Source organism: Formica exsecta, unplaced genomic scaffold (genome assembly GCF_003651465.1).
Source record: "Formica exsecta isolate Colony F162 unplaced genomic scaffold, ASM365146v1 scaffold72, whole genome shotgun sequence".
Taxonomy (NCBI): Eukaryota; Metazoa; Arthropoda; class Insecta; order Hymenoptera; family Formicidae; genus Formica; species Formica exsecta.
In genome coordinates, this window is record NW_021853485.1 from 6,518,277 (window position 1) to 6,535,308 (window position 17,032).

General features: G+C 38.0%; 2 protein-coding genes across 2 annotated transcripts in view; both read right to left on the reverse strand.

Moving 5' to 3' along the window:
• Positions 1 to 2,199: 2,199 nt before the first annotated feature.
• On the reverse strand, positions 2,200 to 4,524 carry LOC115243535 (protein adenylyltransferase Fic-like). The gene is made up of 4 exons (XM_029820635.1): positions 4,180 to 4,524; positions 3,373 to 4,045; positions 3,096 to 3,302; positions 2,200 to 2,966 (listed from the first exon to the last, which is right to left on the reverse strand). Exons 1-4 carry the CDS (start codon positions 4,388 to 4,390, stop codon positions 2,603 to 2,605), a joined length of 1,455 nt encoding a protein of 484 aa, XP_029676495.1. The 5' UTR covers positions 4,391 to 4,524; the 3' UTR covers positions 2,200 to 2,602.
• Positions 4,525 to 5,425: 901 nt separating this feature from the next.
• The window catches only part of LOC115243652 (hormonally up-regulated neu tumor-associated kinase homolog B-like), a 39,422-nt gene continuing 27,815 nt past the window's right edge, over positions 5,426 to 17,032 (reverse strand). The window contains exons 4-12 of the mRNA XM_029820794.1: positions 8,760 to 8,821; positions 8,036 to 8,165; positions 7,535 to 7,841; positions 7,001 to 7,104; positions 6,796 to 6,906; positions 6,172 to 6,361; positions 5,957 to 6,069; positions 5,697 to 5,871; positions 5,426 to 5,621 (exon numbers count right to left, since the gene is read on the reverse strand). Coding sequence (XP_029676654.1) covers positions 5,544 to 5,621; positions 5,697 to 5,871; positions 5,957 to 6,069; positions 6,172 to 6,361; positions 6,796 to 6,906; positions 7,001 to 7,104; positions 7,535 to 7,841; positions 8,036 to 8,165; positions 8,760 to 8,821 — 1,270 coding nt within the window. The 3' untranslated portion in view covers positions 5,426 to 5,543. The remainder of the gene's footprint in view (positions 5,622 to 5,696; positions 5,872 to 5,956; positions 6,070 to 6,171; positions 6,362 to 6,795; positions 6,907 to 7,000; positions 7,105 to 7,534; positions 7,842 to 8,035; positions 8,166 to 8,759; positions 8,822 to 17,032) is intronic.

Below are 17,032 nucleotides of genomic sequence, written 5' to 3' on the forward strand. Positions count from 1 at the left end.
ATATATATATATATAATTATTTACTTAAAATTCTAACAAAATTTACTTCTCAAATTGCAAAGTGTTTAGAACATTATATCAAACTTGAAATTTAAAAAAATATTTCATGCTTTTATTCTATTTTTCTTAATCTTCCATTAACAATAAGTTAAAATTTCAGGAAACACAAAAAGTTTCCCTCTATTGTATATAGCAACAATACTCGACAAAGCGTGATTTCGGACGCATCGTCTGTCGCCAATTCGAATTTTTGTGATGCTATTTTTATAAGAATATGTGATATTTTGGCATGTCTCCTCCCACTGCTACGTCAATTCACTGACAAAGAAAATAAAATCCCATAAATATTGCAACTTTTTTTTTTAAATGGAGACACACACATATGGCGAATTTTGAAACGGAAAATCTCGCGCGCGTGCAATATTTAGAGATTACAAGAGAGAAAATCCTTTATATTGCAAAAATATAATAAATTTATAATTATAAAACATTACAAATTTTAATATATAAAAAATACAAGAATAATATATTATTAATTGACTTCAAGAAGACATGAGGAAGTGGAGACACTATTTTCAAACTGAAAACTAAATATTTTGTTATATTTATTCACCAATACTCTATTCGTTAAGCGACTCGGTTCTCTGTAAATATACGTAAAGTAAATGAAATAAATCTTCAACGCAAATACACACACAGACAAAGTAATCCAACGAGTGTTACATCGTGCGTGAGGTTAATTACGCTACGGGGCGAGCACTCTCGTCGAAGAAATCGCCGAGCGGCAGGCTACCGCGGTAAAAAAACTGACGCACCGGAAGCACGCACGCACGCACACATACATACACACACACACACACACAGATTACACTCCGTCTGCGAATCGGTATGCGAAAGTACCGCGCGAGCGATACGCGCTTTCGTTCGGGATATTCGTTCACTTACGCGCTGCTCCTTGGCGATTTGGCATTGTTTTTACCACGATCTCCCACTCCCGCTGCCTCTCTATCGCCCTCGACGCCACGCTCTCGCCATTACGATCTCTCGCCCAGCGCAAAAAGCGCCCGTGGGGTTATCGATTGCGCTGTTCGACTACTGGGCGGCGCGGGGTGCCCAATGGCAATTCCGCGAAAATGAGATGACGATAATATCGCTCGCGAATCAATTTCGCACGGTGAGTGGTCTGTACTCAGGATTCCTCGTGTCTCTCAATTGTTCCGCTGCCATTCTCTCTCGCGTTCGAATGCTCTAACCGACGACGATCACCCAACCGACGATGAGAGAAATGCAAACGGGTCGCCTCTAATTCCCCGTAACTTCGAGGGTACACTTCGTTTACACGTAACGTACTAAACGGTTAACGTTCCCCTTCGTTTCCGCGAATGCGCGATCGACTCGTCATCTACGCGAACGCTGATACTCAGCGCGTAAACATCCTCTCTGTGCGACGACACTACGGCGAATGTTTACTCGGCGGATTACGGATTACGTTGTGAGCGATGCCGTTTATAACGGATTTGCAACAACGATGTTTCATTCGTTGAAACGGCGAGTCATCGGACGTCCCGATTGGCTATCGAATAGAGAATTTCTAATTTCGATAGTTTCTTGCAATATCAGCCAATCAGTATATCGGACGAAGCTTGTCATATGAAATTTAATAGCGCCCTGAGAAGTTAGAAGTCACTAGAAATTTCACGCTCCGGTCGCCATGTCTACTCCACTGCGGAATAAATTGCGTTGATAACGCGCGCGATTCGGAGAATGTAAGAAAATATATTTGTCTGTTAGATTTTGTGGCTAAAAAAGAAGCTTCGTTGCTTTTATCAGTTTGAAGAACCAAGAATTGATTGTATCGTAGCAAAGAATGATCGATGTAGATTTGTACACCAAGTTAAAATCACCGCGCATGAATTTAATAAATGTAAGTCTTTTATCAATCTAACGTTCAATATAGAATCTTTTGAACAATGCGAATCTTATGCCCAATCTTTCATTAATTTTTCTGAGAATAGTGTACATAAAAGTTATAAAAACTCGGATTATAAATATTTACACAATTTAATTTTAATTTAAAGAAGTATACTTTGTATTATTTCGTTGCATAATTAATGTGCAGAACACATATTAATTCGTTTTTGCTTCAAATTGATATTATAAAAGGATTGACGTACACAATATGTACAAAAAAGAAAAAAATTTGTACTTTCTCTATTACATCTATTATATACACACTTTAAATATTATAAATATTATAAATTAATTCATGTTTTGTACAGTACAATGGAAGATTCATATTTACATGGACATGCAGTAAAATAAATTGGCAGCTTTTAAATAGAATTACCACATTTTCATAAATCACTTATTAAGAGCGATATGTTTTAGCTCTGTAATAATCTTGTTCGTGAATAGACTTCATTTTCTAACGATTTTATTTGATATCTCGATCTTTAAATAGTTAAGTAAATTATTTAACCTTTTAGTTACTCGAGTTTAAAAATTGAAGTTATTAATAAATAATGATATCAAATATATAAATAACATTAATATTCTTTGGTCTCAAAAATATTTCAAATTTTGACTTAACAGATCTTACTTTTTAATAATTTTCCAATATTTTTCTGCTCTCGTCATCCAAAATTATCGTATTATGATCTTCCGTAAATAAAGTTTCTTGGCTCAGAGCAGGGGTCTCTTGTCGAGAAAATTCGCTAGTTGCCCATAAGAACAAATCCAATGTCTGCTCTGTGCATTCTGCTATAAATCTTACAAATGGTCTCACATCTCCGGTATTTGCCAATTGCAAATTTTCATAATATTTATGACGGTGTTGTTTATGGATGATAACAGGCGGATATCCGGCCCGCATAAGAATCATATTCATGAGCAAGCGGGATGTTCTACCGTTTCCATCGGCAAACGGATGTATATGTACCAATTTATAATGTGCGAGAGCAGCATATCTATGAAACAAATTTTTTGGATTAAAATTCTGAACAAAGTTTTGGATAAAACTAAATGCAAAAGAAGAGATAGTAAATATTAATATAGTAATATCAATTTAGTAAATGTAAAATGAAAAATTTGTTTACCTTACTGGATGCATTCTGATGGCTTGTTCACTATTTAACCATAATACAAATTCCTCCATCAAATAATGTATATCATCTGGACCTGGAGGTATATGGCCACCAACGTACACTTGAGTTCTTCGAAATTCACCACCTTCGACAGGATTCACATGTCCTAGCACACGTCTATGTATTTCTAATATATTTTTTATAGAAATGGACCATACCCTGAATAATGAATAATAAATATTAGAATAGTAACAAGCCTTTGGATTTTCTCATAAAATTAGAAACTTACTTATTGCCCATGGTCGCAATGATATATTTCATGGCAGCATCTAATCCAATGATTTCATTGTGTTCATCAATACTCTTTCCATCAACTGCAAGGCGTGTCTCGACTATAGCTCTTGTCTGTGCCAGATTCATAGTATTTCCTTCAATTCCAACTGTGTGATAAATATGCTGGAAATAAGCCTCTGTTTTAGCACGTATTAATGCGACATTGTCATCAGGTATATTTGACAGTGTATTTCTTTTCTCGTCAATGCGTTTGAGCATTAGTCTGTCGAGTTCCTCGACTACTCGAGCTGTTCTTTGACTGTTTACCAAAGCACCTTCATGATTCGGTTTGTAAGTTAAAGCACGTACGTAAAACTCATTAGCTTTGATTATATTGTTCTGAGTATGCTCTAAAAACTCTCCATAATGATTCAAAACATCTGGATGACAAGGTGCTAATGCCACAGCATGTTGGAACAATTTTATAGCTTTCTTTTGCTTTCCAGATACTTTCATCTCCATTGCTAACTGCAAAGACGTCAGGGCTTCTGCTGTCGATGCCATAGTGTTCTGAACTTGCACTTTATCGAGTTCGGTGTTATCTGATGGAAAGGTGAGTCTGCTGTCGTAGTAAACATTCAAAAAACTTTCCAAGGGAAGCGATGCAAACTTGTTACGGAATTCATTCTCTGAAAAAAAAGGATCAAAACAAACTGTCAGCTCTCATATTCTTATCGTAATTCGCAAATATCGCAATAAATGATATTTTTATCTCACATGTCATGGCAAACGTAATTATATACGTTTATCAACTTTTGCTCACCCTCGTAATCGGTGGGCACGCCGCGTAAATATTGTGCCAGTAATGTGACGACGAAAGCAGCGGCGAGTCCGGATACAAAGACGAACGTGAAGATGAAACGATTCGGTATCATACCGTCCGTGGCGACATTCTTACGTTTGGAGTTCACGTTAACGGCCTTTGTATAGTGCATATGTATGCACTCGTAAATGTACGTAAATGCCAGTAGCATCTTTCCTCGCGGTGATTCTCGACGGACTTGTACCTGATAACAAACCGTGACATGCTTGACGAATATATCGCTCTATGCTCTCATATGACGCAATGCGTTGCCTTCATATCTTGTCAACGAGCGGCAGCTCGAATGCATCCATGTGGTACATTCTGATTGGTTGGGGCTTGCGCACTCCGCGAATCGACAATATCGCCGTTTGAATCGCGCGCGCTCGACTCGTTTCTCCGTTCAGCCATTCCCCTGTTCCATCATTCTCGTCCTTTCCCGTGTTTCGTCTCCTGGCGTTCTCGCATCTCTTCACGTTTCTTCGCGTTTCTTCTCGCTGTTATATTATTATAACAACTTTCGACGCTTTAATATATACAACATATGCGACTCGCAAATGAAGAATCTATGGTATAACATTGTTCAATTAATATTTAATGATAATTTTTTCATTCTTCTGCAAATTCGATTAATTACTTAATCTTATTTCAGCTCTTACAGTCGTTTCTCCTCCCCTCCTGCTATTCCAGTTTGAAAATCTATCAGTTTGGTTCTCGATCGCGTATGTTCAACGTCTTTCTCCACGTTCGAAGAGTAAGTATATACTTGTTGAATCCAAAATACATTAATTGTACGACTGTATAATCTAATGCATTGAAATTTGTATCCGTTTTCTTGTAGTTTGAATGGAAAGCGATATATGAGCGCGTTTTATATTATATTTGTGAACGAATATCAGACGGGGTAGAGAAATCGGCATAGGCAGCCATATTAGATGTAGCCGACTTTACATCGGAAGATGCAACGGTCGGCCTTGGAACATTTTCAATTAATCGCAGGTATTTATATTGATTATTATAAAAATACTAGTCACATATTGTGAATGCATTTGGGATTCTATATGTCAATGGTATTTATTGGAGTTTATTCGTCGTACGTACAGATTATTCTATATGTTATACATGAAAAATAATACAGAATAGCTTTTCGATGAAAATAATTTTCCTCTAATTTGAATGATCGAGATTTCTTAAGTAGTGGATGCATCCGAGCAATTTAATGAAATTAATCGTCGGTTTCAATAGACGCGCGTATATTTATACAATAGTAATATTCGTTAAAGAAAATAAAAACGTATTCAATCATTTCAAAAGTATTTCCACTTTCATATATTCCTTCTAGTTCTCGCACTTGCAACTCGATATCGCCATGGTGGAGAAAGTATTTTTTTATGAAAGCTCTCCTGAAAAATATTGCATAAATTACAAATTGAATATTGATTGAATTAAATATAATTGTTTCATCAGTAAATTATTACTTTGTTTCGCGAAGTAGGCATGCTTTCGCTGCTAACACGCGAATAGGTTTGCAAAATCGAACGACTAGGGGTTATTTCATAGTCCATTTTATAATTTCTAGAGAAACCTTCGCTCTTTCCTGTCCTTTTAGGATTAGTATAGGATGCAGAATTTCTCGATTGATACGTTTCGTTTCTATTTATAATCGGTATAACAATTAATTGTCGCTATTGCATATATATAAATATAATTGTACTTTTAGCATTCTTTCATAAAATACCTATATAATCGTCGATCTGAAATTCTATCGTCCTGACTTTTTAGAATTTGCGATACATGATATTGTTGGGGCGATGAAGACGGGTTCATGGTAGATGTTTCGTAGCGAATTCTCTAAACGAAAAATTAATAATTAACTAGGGGATATACTTCGTGCTTATTATAATCCTAATAATTGGAATAAGAAAAGTAAGATAAAGGCAAGTTGAATTTTACGGAATTTCTCCGTTCCTCGGAAGAACGATTTCCGTTTCCGGAGCGGCATCGCCAGTTCCATGTCGTGGAACCGTGTAATGAGGATTGTTTGGCCGACTGTTCTTGCATCTGGCCGCGTCGCATAACGATTATGCGATCAGTATTGTCAGAATTTTTGGGTGTACTATTTTGATAATTGTCCTTCGTCGTTCTATATAAATGTAGTAAAAAAAAATCTAGAGAAATAATTATATGTGTATATAATTCGTAATATATATTATTTTTAATAAATATATATTATTTTTAATATACGGAAAACAATTGTTTCTTTATAAAAGGAATTTATACGAAATATAATATTTTTTCTCTATAGGAAGAATTGTTTTTACATTTTGCAAGTAATATATGCAGGGTGTTTCAATTTTTTCATTACTTTATACATTATAATGAAATAAATATAATTATTATGAATAATGAAATAAATAAGTCTATTTGTTATAAAAAACTCATAAATAAGACAAATCTTATTTTTATTATGAAAAATACTCTGGTTATATTATTATGGAATATTTTTAAAAAATATTTTTTTTCAAGGATTGCAGTTTAAAAAATTTATTTAAATTATTCTGTATGTAATTATATCACCTGATAGTCATGGTCGACGACGATACATTTTCAATTCGACATGTGGAATTTCGAAGGAGTCGTGGTGTTAATTGATAAGCAGCAACGGTTGTTTGGTGTAATTTGTGTGCTCTATTAAAATTAAAAGATATACGTCCGGATATGAATAATTATAACATTACAGTACTTTCTTGTAAAATAAAGTTCACGTTGGTATTCCTCTTACTTGATATTATATATGCCGCCGATTTCCCCATACTTTCGTCTCATTAATTCAGCCTCGACAGCGACTACGTTTGTTCGCATTGCCGTCGCAATCTCGTTTATTATCTACAATAATCAGCAATGCAATCATCTTGCACAGGCATTTTGTATAGCGTCATTAATTGGTGCATATTTTAAGGCCAATCAAAAAAATTGCAAAGTAGACGGTGGTAAAATGGAAAATTCAGTGCATAATATTGCTATAATAATGCACAAGAGAGGCAAAAATATCTAAATCTACCGTATTATGGATAATATAAGTATTTTAAGAAAATTGGATTAAAAGATCTAGAAATTTGCGGTTTCTAAAAAAGACATTATGAAATATATATTAAAGTATAATATGTATAATGGAAGGAAATAATTATAAAAATAGACATATTAAAAGTAAAATTATATCTATAAAGAGATAATGTATCACATATTTTCTATATATTGTCTTCTTCAAATTTTTTCCACGATTGTCAAGGATTATAAAGAATTTTGTATATATTACCGCGAGATGATCGGAAACCTTCAAGTCGTTTTCAAAACATAGATTGTTCTTCGACGACGCGAGGATCCACGGATGATCAAGGATCTCTCGAATAGTGATTCTCTCACGAGCTAATGGGACGAGCAAACGGTTTATCAAGTTCCTACACTCAATCGATGTTTGGCACATGGCTTTTTCTTGGATCGACGTCAAGCCCCTGTTGATCTGGATCATCAATCTCCGTCGACGTTCCTCCGACGATGTCCATTCGTCGCGGGGACACAGAAACGGAAGTCGACCAATTGTCATTCCGTACAAAACGACTCCTCTGCGTATCATATTGTTGCACAATATTTAAACGTTGCGACACAATTTAGTATGCTGTATTATAATTAAAATGTAAAACGGTCCAAGTGCACTTTTTGACACTACATACACGTTAAAGAAAAATATTTTTAAAAAACTCTTTTATATAATAAAACTTGCAAATATTTATATCTTGCATATACAATATCTATTTACAGGCTCCATAAATCTACTTCCGGCCCATATCGTTTACCCACGACGAAGAGTTCGGGAGCAGCATACTCCGGAGATCCACAGTGCGTTCGCAGAGGATCGTCGCTGGCATAAATGTTGCTGAGACCGAAATCTACGATTGCAAAAGACATCGACTGGTGAGTGCTTTTTACGAAAAATTTTTTATAATCTTCGATTGCGTTATTAAAATTAGATTGTGAAATTATAATACTATATATCAAGCCAAATGCGTGTATAAATCACATTAATATATAATAAATAGATAGTAATAAATTGAAAAGTAAAAAAACGCGCTATTTTATATTCTTTTTGTAAGTAGAAAAAACATCTACAAAATTACGAAGCATTTCACAATCTATTCGATTCTTTTGTGAAATATCTGTGTAGGGATCTGATTCGCCATAGCAGTCGAAGATCGTTAAAAATAACGGGCATCGTGTTTCTGCGTAATTATATAAATTGCGGCCAATTTTATCGCAAGTGCAATTTTTTATGCGGATTTTTGCCAGGCACAAGCAGATCTGATTTCACGCTCGAAAATCAAGGGTCACGCGAGCGGAAACATTATAGTCGCGATTTTCGCGGTGCACGCTAATCTACGCGATTCGATCGATGGCGATTGCTACAATCGCCGCGACCATAACGTTCTTTCGTCCCGCGCGATACGTCGACGTTCAGATATACAACACACACATTTGCCTCTCACCCACTATCTTGATATGTTCCTTGCGTTCGTCCTGCAGCACGATATTCTCCATTTTGAGATCCCTGCAACAGAATCACAAACGTCTTTTGACAGGCTGCAGAAATTAAAAAAAGTTGCTTAATATTCCTTATAAAAATAAAATGTTATTATCAAGCAACTTTATAAAAAATAATATTTATAATTGATAGCGACAAATTATTTCTTAATTTTAATGATAAATATTTTAATGAAGATGATATTGATAGTTTCTTAAAGAAAAATGTAAGTGAGCTTTCTTATCGTATTATTCTTTATTGTAACTTTTTAAAGCTCAATATTTTAAATATCTCAATGGCTAGATCTCATTATCTTATATGATATTTTAATTCAAAAAGACTTTAGTTTGGTTAAAGAAAGTATCAATTAATATTAAAATTGACTGTTTTGGAACACTTAGAATTTTTTCTCACGATATTATCTCGTTTTCCTAGGATTACATTTTTTAGATCTAACGTATCTCCAATAAGATAACGATTACGCAGACTCTGCGATAATTGCGCGGGTGTATGCGGGAAAAAACCTACGCTGTATGCATATTCGAGCGTACATAGGCACATATGCGTGTGCAGTTTGCGCGATCACGTAGCGCGTTCGCGAGATTAACGCTCTCGGCGCAAGAACCCCGTGGCCCTGACCATCGCGCGAAGGTCTCTTTGCTCGTATCGCCGTCTACGAGCGCAACTCGCGGACCTTGCAAATTGTCGTTTCATCGGCATGACGACGTCTTGACCTCTCGATGGTGTCGGGTTCTCTCATTTCTCGATCTCGTATATCCTTGATGAGATGTCAGCGTGGCAGAGTCAGAGTCGTCGAAATTTCACGATGTATCTTGGATTCATTTCTCATACAAATTTGACTTTTCGCGCGAGTATTGCAAAATTTGTATCACACTTCTTCAAAAATAAATCACAGAGATGATTCTTTGTATCAATATAAATCTCATAAAATGAAGTAATACATCTTCTTCGTGTGTGACAGGTATCCTTTTTTAAGACTTACGATTCTTTTTAAGACTTAAGATTCTCTAGTAAGATCGTTAAGAAAATATATTTCTAAATTAGTAAAGGAATTCACAGATGAACAGAGAATAGCGCTGTGAAAGATTTAGTATAGTTGGAAAAATGAGAACATTTGGATGGAGAATCTTCGGTATCGATACGAGAAACGCGATATCGAGACTTCTAGCTAAGACCTAAGCTGTCACCGGGATCAGACGGCAACGACCCTGTAGCTTATCCGTGGCAGAGACCTTGGGACCTTGAAACGCATCATTAAAATCGCATCGCCGCGATGCGAGAGAGGAGCCAGCGTGCGCTTTGGGTGTCGCTAATAAGTAATAAAAGAGGACTCGCTCCTCGGAACACGTGCCCGCGGCGAGGTTAATACCGTCATGGGATGCGAGGCGCGCTCGTAGGGATCGTTACTCGTTGGCGAGATCTAGAACACGTCCACAGTATTTTTCTTCATTCTCGGCTGCTGGCCACCTCCCATTCGAATTTCGAATCGTTCGAATACCGTGAATGAACTCTCGCTCCAGGATATTCGCCCAAAAAAAAGCGAGCGAACGAAGTGATGAACGGTTTCTTCGAGTTGTCTTTCGATATTAATTTATCGGTCGATTTATCTGCTTTTTCATTATACGCAGCGATTATGTTCGGTATTAATAAAGGGGAAGACAAGAATTTAAAAAGTAAGGTAGAAATTTGAGAGAAAAAACTATATATAATTTTTATCTTTTCTTAAATGTATAACGCGCGCGTGGTAAATATTTTGTGTTTATATTACTGGGGACGCACGCACATAAAATTCCAAATATAAATATGATAAACGTAATCCATAAAATTAAATATCTCATTTTACAGAGATACTTCTTTCTATTCCATATTCTCTAATTAATTACGCAAAATCAACTAATACATAACTAATCGGTTAATTAATATCCATGCATGTAAAATCATACGGGATATTACATAATTATCAGTTAATCTTGTAATCAGATTTCATGGTATTGAGTAACGTCGAATATAAAACAAAGTACGTATCAATATTCCGATGATCAGAGCGTGTTACTCGGATATATCGAGGTATCGTGAGTATCGTCAGGTTCGAAACATCGAGCGCGGCCTCCGAGCGATGCGTTTCTACTGCATCCTCAACTGCTGCGGGATAATAGTCGAAACGACCCTGAAGCCGAGGCCACGGTTGTTCGTTGGCCTGGGCGATTACGTTTCTTTTATATCGTCGTAGAAGTGCCGCGGCGGCGCTGCCTGGGAACACGCGTTCGCGACAAACTTTCGCGACAAATCGCGCGAGATCCGATTAAAGCTCCGCCGCTCGTCTCGCGCTCGCGCTCTCGTAATCGCGAGAACATAATTGCCGGCGTAAAGCGACAGGTGGTCCCGCGGACTTGATAAGAAAAAAAAGGGGAAAAAAGGAGAAATAAATAAGAGGCAGAACAAAAAAGAGCGAGAGATGTATATGCCCCGCACCTCTAGCGTTAACGATCGTCCCTCTTCTCCCATCTCTCCTCTCTCTCTCTGAAAATAAACTCGCGCGGCCCGTGACAAAAGTGATCGATGGCCGCGACGATCCAGATATTCCCGCTGATCCACGAACGGACGAGATCCACTCACGCATTATGAGATGGAGCCACGCGTTGCATTGGAGGGAAATTGCATCCTACGTAGGGAATACATATAAGAGAATTATAAATAGGTGAAAATTTGGAGTTTCTCTCTGATATCAATGTGATTTGCTCATTAATTATTATATATTAAAATGTACGATCGCATTCGCGTTAAGCTTTAAGAATGTTAAATGTAACTCTATTTCAAGAGAAAAACTATTCCTGTAAATCTATTTATTCTACGACAGATGCTGCTTTTACAAATTTACTGCTAATTGACAGTTATCTTTTATGTATCACCGGACAAGACGATAGCATCACCTACTGTGCACGCTTCGGCGCGGTCGCGTTTACCTCCACACGCTCGTAAACGCTCGCGACGTAAGAGCGATGCACTCGCTCGCCTCGGTTGCAAGCGTGTGCGCATCCGTAAGTACTTAAAATTTAATTGCTGGCCGTGACCGTTACATCGTGGCAGTTTATTTCGGTCTTAATAAACCGGGTCCACACATCGAGCTTTCGCGCGGTTGAGCGGGGTCATGTCTGTGTTACGAGTCGCCAAGTCGAGACGAAAATCGAGAAAAACACGCGGAATCGAGAGTGCACGTGGAACGTAGCGCGAGCGATTTATCGTTTCCACCCGCGCATAAATATTCGATGCGCGGCGCCGGTATCATTGATACCGGCGTGAGCGCCGCGGAATAATAGATAACGAGATATTTGGGATGCGACGCTCGAGGCGAGGTTTTAATAAACCGACCGGATCCGCGCGATAAACCGGTCCCGCATCCGCGGTTGATGCGTGCGGAAAATAATTCGAAGAGTTCGGCGGAAAAAAACGTGTAAACGCCTTCTTTTCCATCGGGCAAAGTCGCAGAATGGAATCGTTACAGAGGAATATATTTTATTTCAACGCTCTAAATATTCTTTAGAGAATCTTAGACAACCTTCATTCCAATCGCGTTTAATATTCGCAAAATTAAATGTTACGATAATTATATCCTGAATTATAGGAGAAAGAGAAAGTCAGAGCTATTAGCCTTATAAAGTATAAAAAATGATACAAAATGGTACCGTGACCTAAATGTTCATATTTCGAATGACGATTCGCGAGAAAATACGCTTTCTAAATTTGATAAAGATTTAATAGAATTACTTATGCATCAATGAATCTACGTTGCGATCAGGCATGGCAATGAAGATCGCTATAACGCATCGCCAGTTCGTCGACCGTAACCCGCATGTTCGACGCGTGTCTCTTATTTTTCCAGCTGGCACCCCGCACCGATTTCAAGCCGTAAACAGTGGAACAGACGGGTTAGCGACTTATCTCGTTTTAATACATGTCGTTTATTAGCGCGTCGATATGCCCGCGATGTGTTTATCGCCTTGAACGATGTTGGAAATCTCTTTGCCCGAATATCAGCGGCAGTTGATCGCGTTGGAGGACGCTTATTCGCGGCTTTTTGATTCTTTTGTCGCTAAAAAAACTCATATATATATTTAGCTGGAATTAAAAATCTTCGCGATGACAATTATTAAGAGACGCGTATCACTTTTTCCACTTGAACTTGCTTCTTCTAATTAATAACATATTCAAAAATATGTTGGCTATTTATATTAGCTACTAACCGATCAGTATAAAATCTTATTTGCTTTTGTACTCTGATTATATTGTAATTTTCCGTTATTACACGGTAAAATGATATTAATGTTAATCTACATTAGCAGTTATTTCGCGTTACCGTTTTAGAATGGTTAAGATTTTACATGTAATATCGGGAGATTCTGTGGCTACTGTGCAAAAACAAATAATGTAATATAATCATTAAAGTCGAAATGAATTTCATTTACAATAAAGTGTTGCGAACAGGCAAATGAATGAATGTGAAGGGACCAGAATTGCAATTAGTGCAGTAAATACATTAAAGTGCCGGATCGCATAGCTTTAATTTTTATATAATATTGTGTTTATATTTATTTGGATAAAAATCCAAGTGGTTCGATTTTTTTCTTCTTGGCAGAATTGTGAACGATTCCAAAATTATCTACTTACATAGTTTTAAGTGCGTAAAAAGATATATGCGTGATTAGGATTGCGCGGGCTAGGAGAGCGGAAGGATTAAATATCTCTCGCAGGTAATCGGCGTGATATCGCGATTCGTGCGTTGCCAGTTCACCGTGCGGCTCTCGATCTCCTCGCGCTTTTTTTTTGCCCTTAGCAGAGGCCACGATGCGTGGGCGGAAGGGATCCGGCCAGACGGGGTCATCGGCCATTCCTGCGTTTCGCCCTCCTCGCGCACAGACACGCATTGTCGTGGCCATAGCCGCGAGTCCTCCATCTGCATGTGTAAATCAATTTAAAATTTTTCAAAACTAAAAAGAAAAAAATATGTAAACTCTTCAATTTATTATTATACCGCAAAAATATACGCGAGGAAAATATGATAGAATAAAAAATTTCAAACTTATGTCTTCCTTTTAGATATTTTTTATCTCTTCATAATATGTGCCGCTTATAAAAGACACGTAAAATGTATAAAAAGAGTATCGTTAAATAAAGGTGGCTTTACGAAAATATAATAACTTTTTGGCTCTATAGAAAGACTCTTTGGGTCTACAGAAATAACTTTACATCACGAGAAAAAAAATTGTTTCCCTAGGATCTATTTATAAAAAAAAGAAGAGAAGTAAAAACCGCTTCGTTTTATGACTGTTTATCTTCATTATTTCACCGGCCCTTAGGAGAGGATAGCGGTTATCGCTCTGTGTATCAGGTTCAAACGGTTGTTCTAAGCCAAACTTTAGCTAGGACCTAGATCGCTCATAAAGAGCGGCTTCTACGAGATGACATGTAATCTACGGGCTACAAGGGTTCCGACGAGAAGTTAAAGGCGGGACGCTTCTCGAATACCGCGAGAATTATTGTCGGTGAAGCGGTTTAATTTTCAAACGCGTTTGCGGTCGTTTCGGTGCGAGCTGTAATTTCCGTGCCGCGCCATCGTGGGTGGCGTGACGCGAAATCGGTGGTATGTATACCGAGGCGGTAACGGTAGCGATAAAAATATTCCGCGTCTGTTGATGCTTTACGATTATTGTCAGCATCGCGACTAGAGTCGGAAATTCCTGGGGGTAAAGGTTTATCGTGACGTTTTCGCGTTGATCGTGCAATTATGCCGCGGTGTAAAAAAAATACATGAATAAACGAGGTTCATAAAAATGAAGACCTGCGATAAATCTAATAATCAGATAATAAATATTTTCTGCCTTTACGAAACATTCTTAACAACGAAAGTTTTTCTCTGTAAATCATAACATATAGCTGAACATTAACTAAATTTATACACATTTGGCTTAACGCGAAATGCTCATTAATTACTTGTTAAAAAATGGACCAGAACAGGAGATAGCAACATTATTCTTAAGTATAATCTATTATACATATTACACTGAAAAATAATAATTTTAATTCAGCATAAATTATTAAGATGATCTCTCTCTTCTAGACGAAGATAATATTAATCAATATTATGAATATACAAATAACTGATGGCACATTTATATTTTTGATATTAATACAACTTGCTGAATTTATCATAAAGTGCTCAAAAATATACGCATTAAACTCGTGATGTCGAGTATAATTTAGTCGAGTGTCGAATCGATTCAATAAACAGGATGAACAAGACGTTCGATGAACCCGACGATGACGCGCATCCATCGAACTGAGGTAGATGCAGGCTCTGCGGGACGGCAGAAGAAGAAACGGACGAGAGTGCGGAGACGGAAAGGTACAATGAAAAAAGGTCCCTGTGGAAAGAAGAAGGGAGACGGCGAGAGCGAGAGAAGGACAAAATCGAGAGAGGCGACGGTGGTCGGGGTAAAACCGGCGCGGAAAAAACTTGGAGTAATTTACAACAATCGTAAACGTAAACGCAGGCGTAGCCCGCTTGATTCATAGTGATTGCCTAACGGAACCAGCGCGAAAATTTACTCGCGCGCTACTCGTCGCCGGCATCCGTCATACTCCCGTCGAAAAATGACATCTGCATTCGCCACCGTAGTCGCCCGCTTCAGTCACGAACCTAATTTATTCGTACAGATCCGCTCGTGAAGTCACTATCCTTGAACAAGCACCCCAATTATTCAGTATAGAAAATTTTGAAGTCTATATATAGATAGCATGTGAACTGTCAAATTTATAAATAGTAGACTAGAAAATTGTAAATTTCCAAACGTTTCCTCGGTACAATTCAAAATGTCAATATTGACGTCTCTTCATTGATATTTAATTTCGCCTAGTATTGAAATTTATGACTTGTGCGAAATTATATTAAAGTTTTTCGATACGTGATTCAATCGCTTCTTCGAAGTAATAAATAAGAATGTCGCGATAGAAAACACACGGCTAATATTTTAGTTACGTCGTGCTTCACCCGGCATGTGTACGTGTTCCAGGCACGTGCGTGGGTGCACGTGGACGCATATTTAGCTGTATGTCCACGTGCACCGGCTGCGATCGTCGTCCATAACGAGTAGGACTCGCGCTCGCACGATGGCAATTATCTCGAGGCGAATTCGCAATTAAACAAGACAATATAATTTATCGGCGGACCAGTTCCTCTCGCGAAAAGGAGGTTGCAGACGTCGGACTCCCCCGGGATGGGCGGATCGGGGGAAAGGGAAGGGAAGGACGGGACCAGAGCCGACGAGGCGCGGGCCCCCTCCGTGCGTTAATTTATTAATCAAACCTGTTCCAGGACACCTTCCGCTCTACGGGAGTGGCTCGTACGCTCGCCATGTAATTGATAATAAATATAACGCGAGTCGTTTTACTTAGCGGCGTCGACTGCTCGTCGTCGACAACGTCGAGGCGGAGAACACGGCCACGGCGATACACACGCACACCTGGTGCGTGACGGTGCGCCGCGCGATACATGCGGCTGAAAGGGAAGCGCTCCGATACGTCTGCTGCGTAAATAGCCGTGTCGTCGCGCGTAATCGTCTGGATATATGAACTCCGCTAGAATAAACTACGAGAACGGAGATATAAATCTCTCTCTTTCTCCCGCTCATCGCTCGGGTCGTCGTGTATCATTGCATCCACTGCCGCGGCTAGTATTTGTATTTGGAATAAGCGTGGGAAATTAAACTCTTAGCACATATGCGACAAAAGGTTACGCGTCACGCAGAAAAAAAATGTCGATGCACCGCATGTGAGATGGCGTGATATAGTATTAAATTGACACATCGAGAATGATTTGTCTACGATAATATCGTGAAAATTTTGCAGGATATCGCATAAATTTCTTGGCGATTCTGTGAAATTGGTTTTTTTCATTCAGTTTAAAGTTTTCAACAACTTCTTTTTGCTTCCCGATATTAATTATTTCGATATTCGAGGTCTAGTTTGAAAAATTCCGTAAAAATAAACCTTCTGAAAATAAATGTGAAATTAACTCAAGAACAAAATTTATGTTCCTATTTTGCGAATCCGCACTACGACTCGCGTATATTTTCGGCACGAAAGTTTGGAAGTCGAGGGGAATATCAACGAGAAGATTTTGACGAAGATCCGCATTTTCCAAAGCTCATCTCGAGCTTATCC

What these genes read in the sequence shown, in the direction of transcription:
- LOC115243535 (XM_029820635.1), bottom strand. Translation starts at nt 4,390, where the DNA reads ATGCTACTGGCATTTACGTACATTTACGAGTGCATACATATGCACTAT. An exon ending in ATTGCGACCATGGGCAATAA is followed by an intron (nt 3,303 to 3,372) that starts GTAAGTTTCTAA and finishes TTCATTATTCAG; the next exon opens with GGTATGGTCCATTTCTATAA. An exon ending in ATCAGAATGCATCCAGTAAG is followed by an intron (nt 2,967 to 3,095) that starts GTAAACAAATTT and finishes TTTGTTTCATAG; the next exon opens with ATATGCTGCTCTCGCACATT.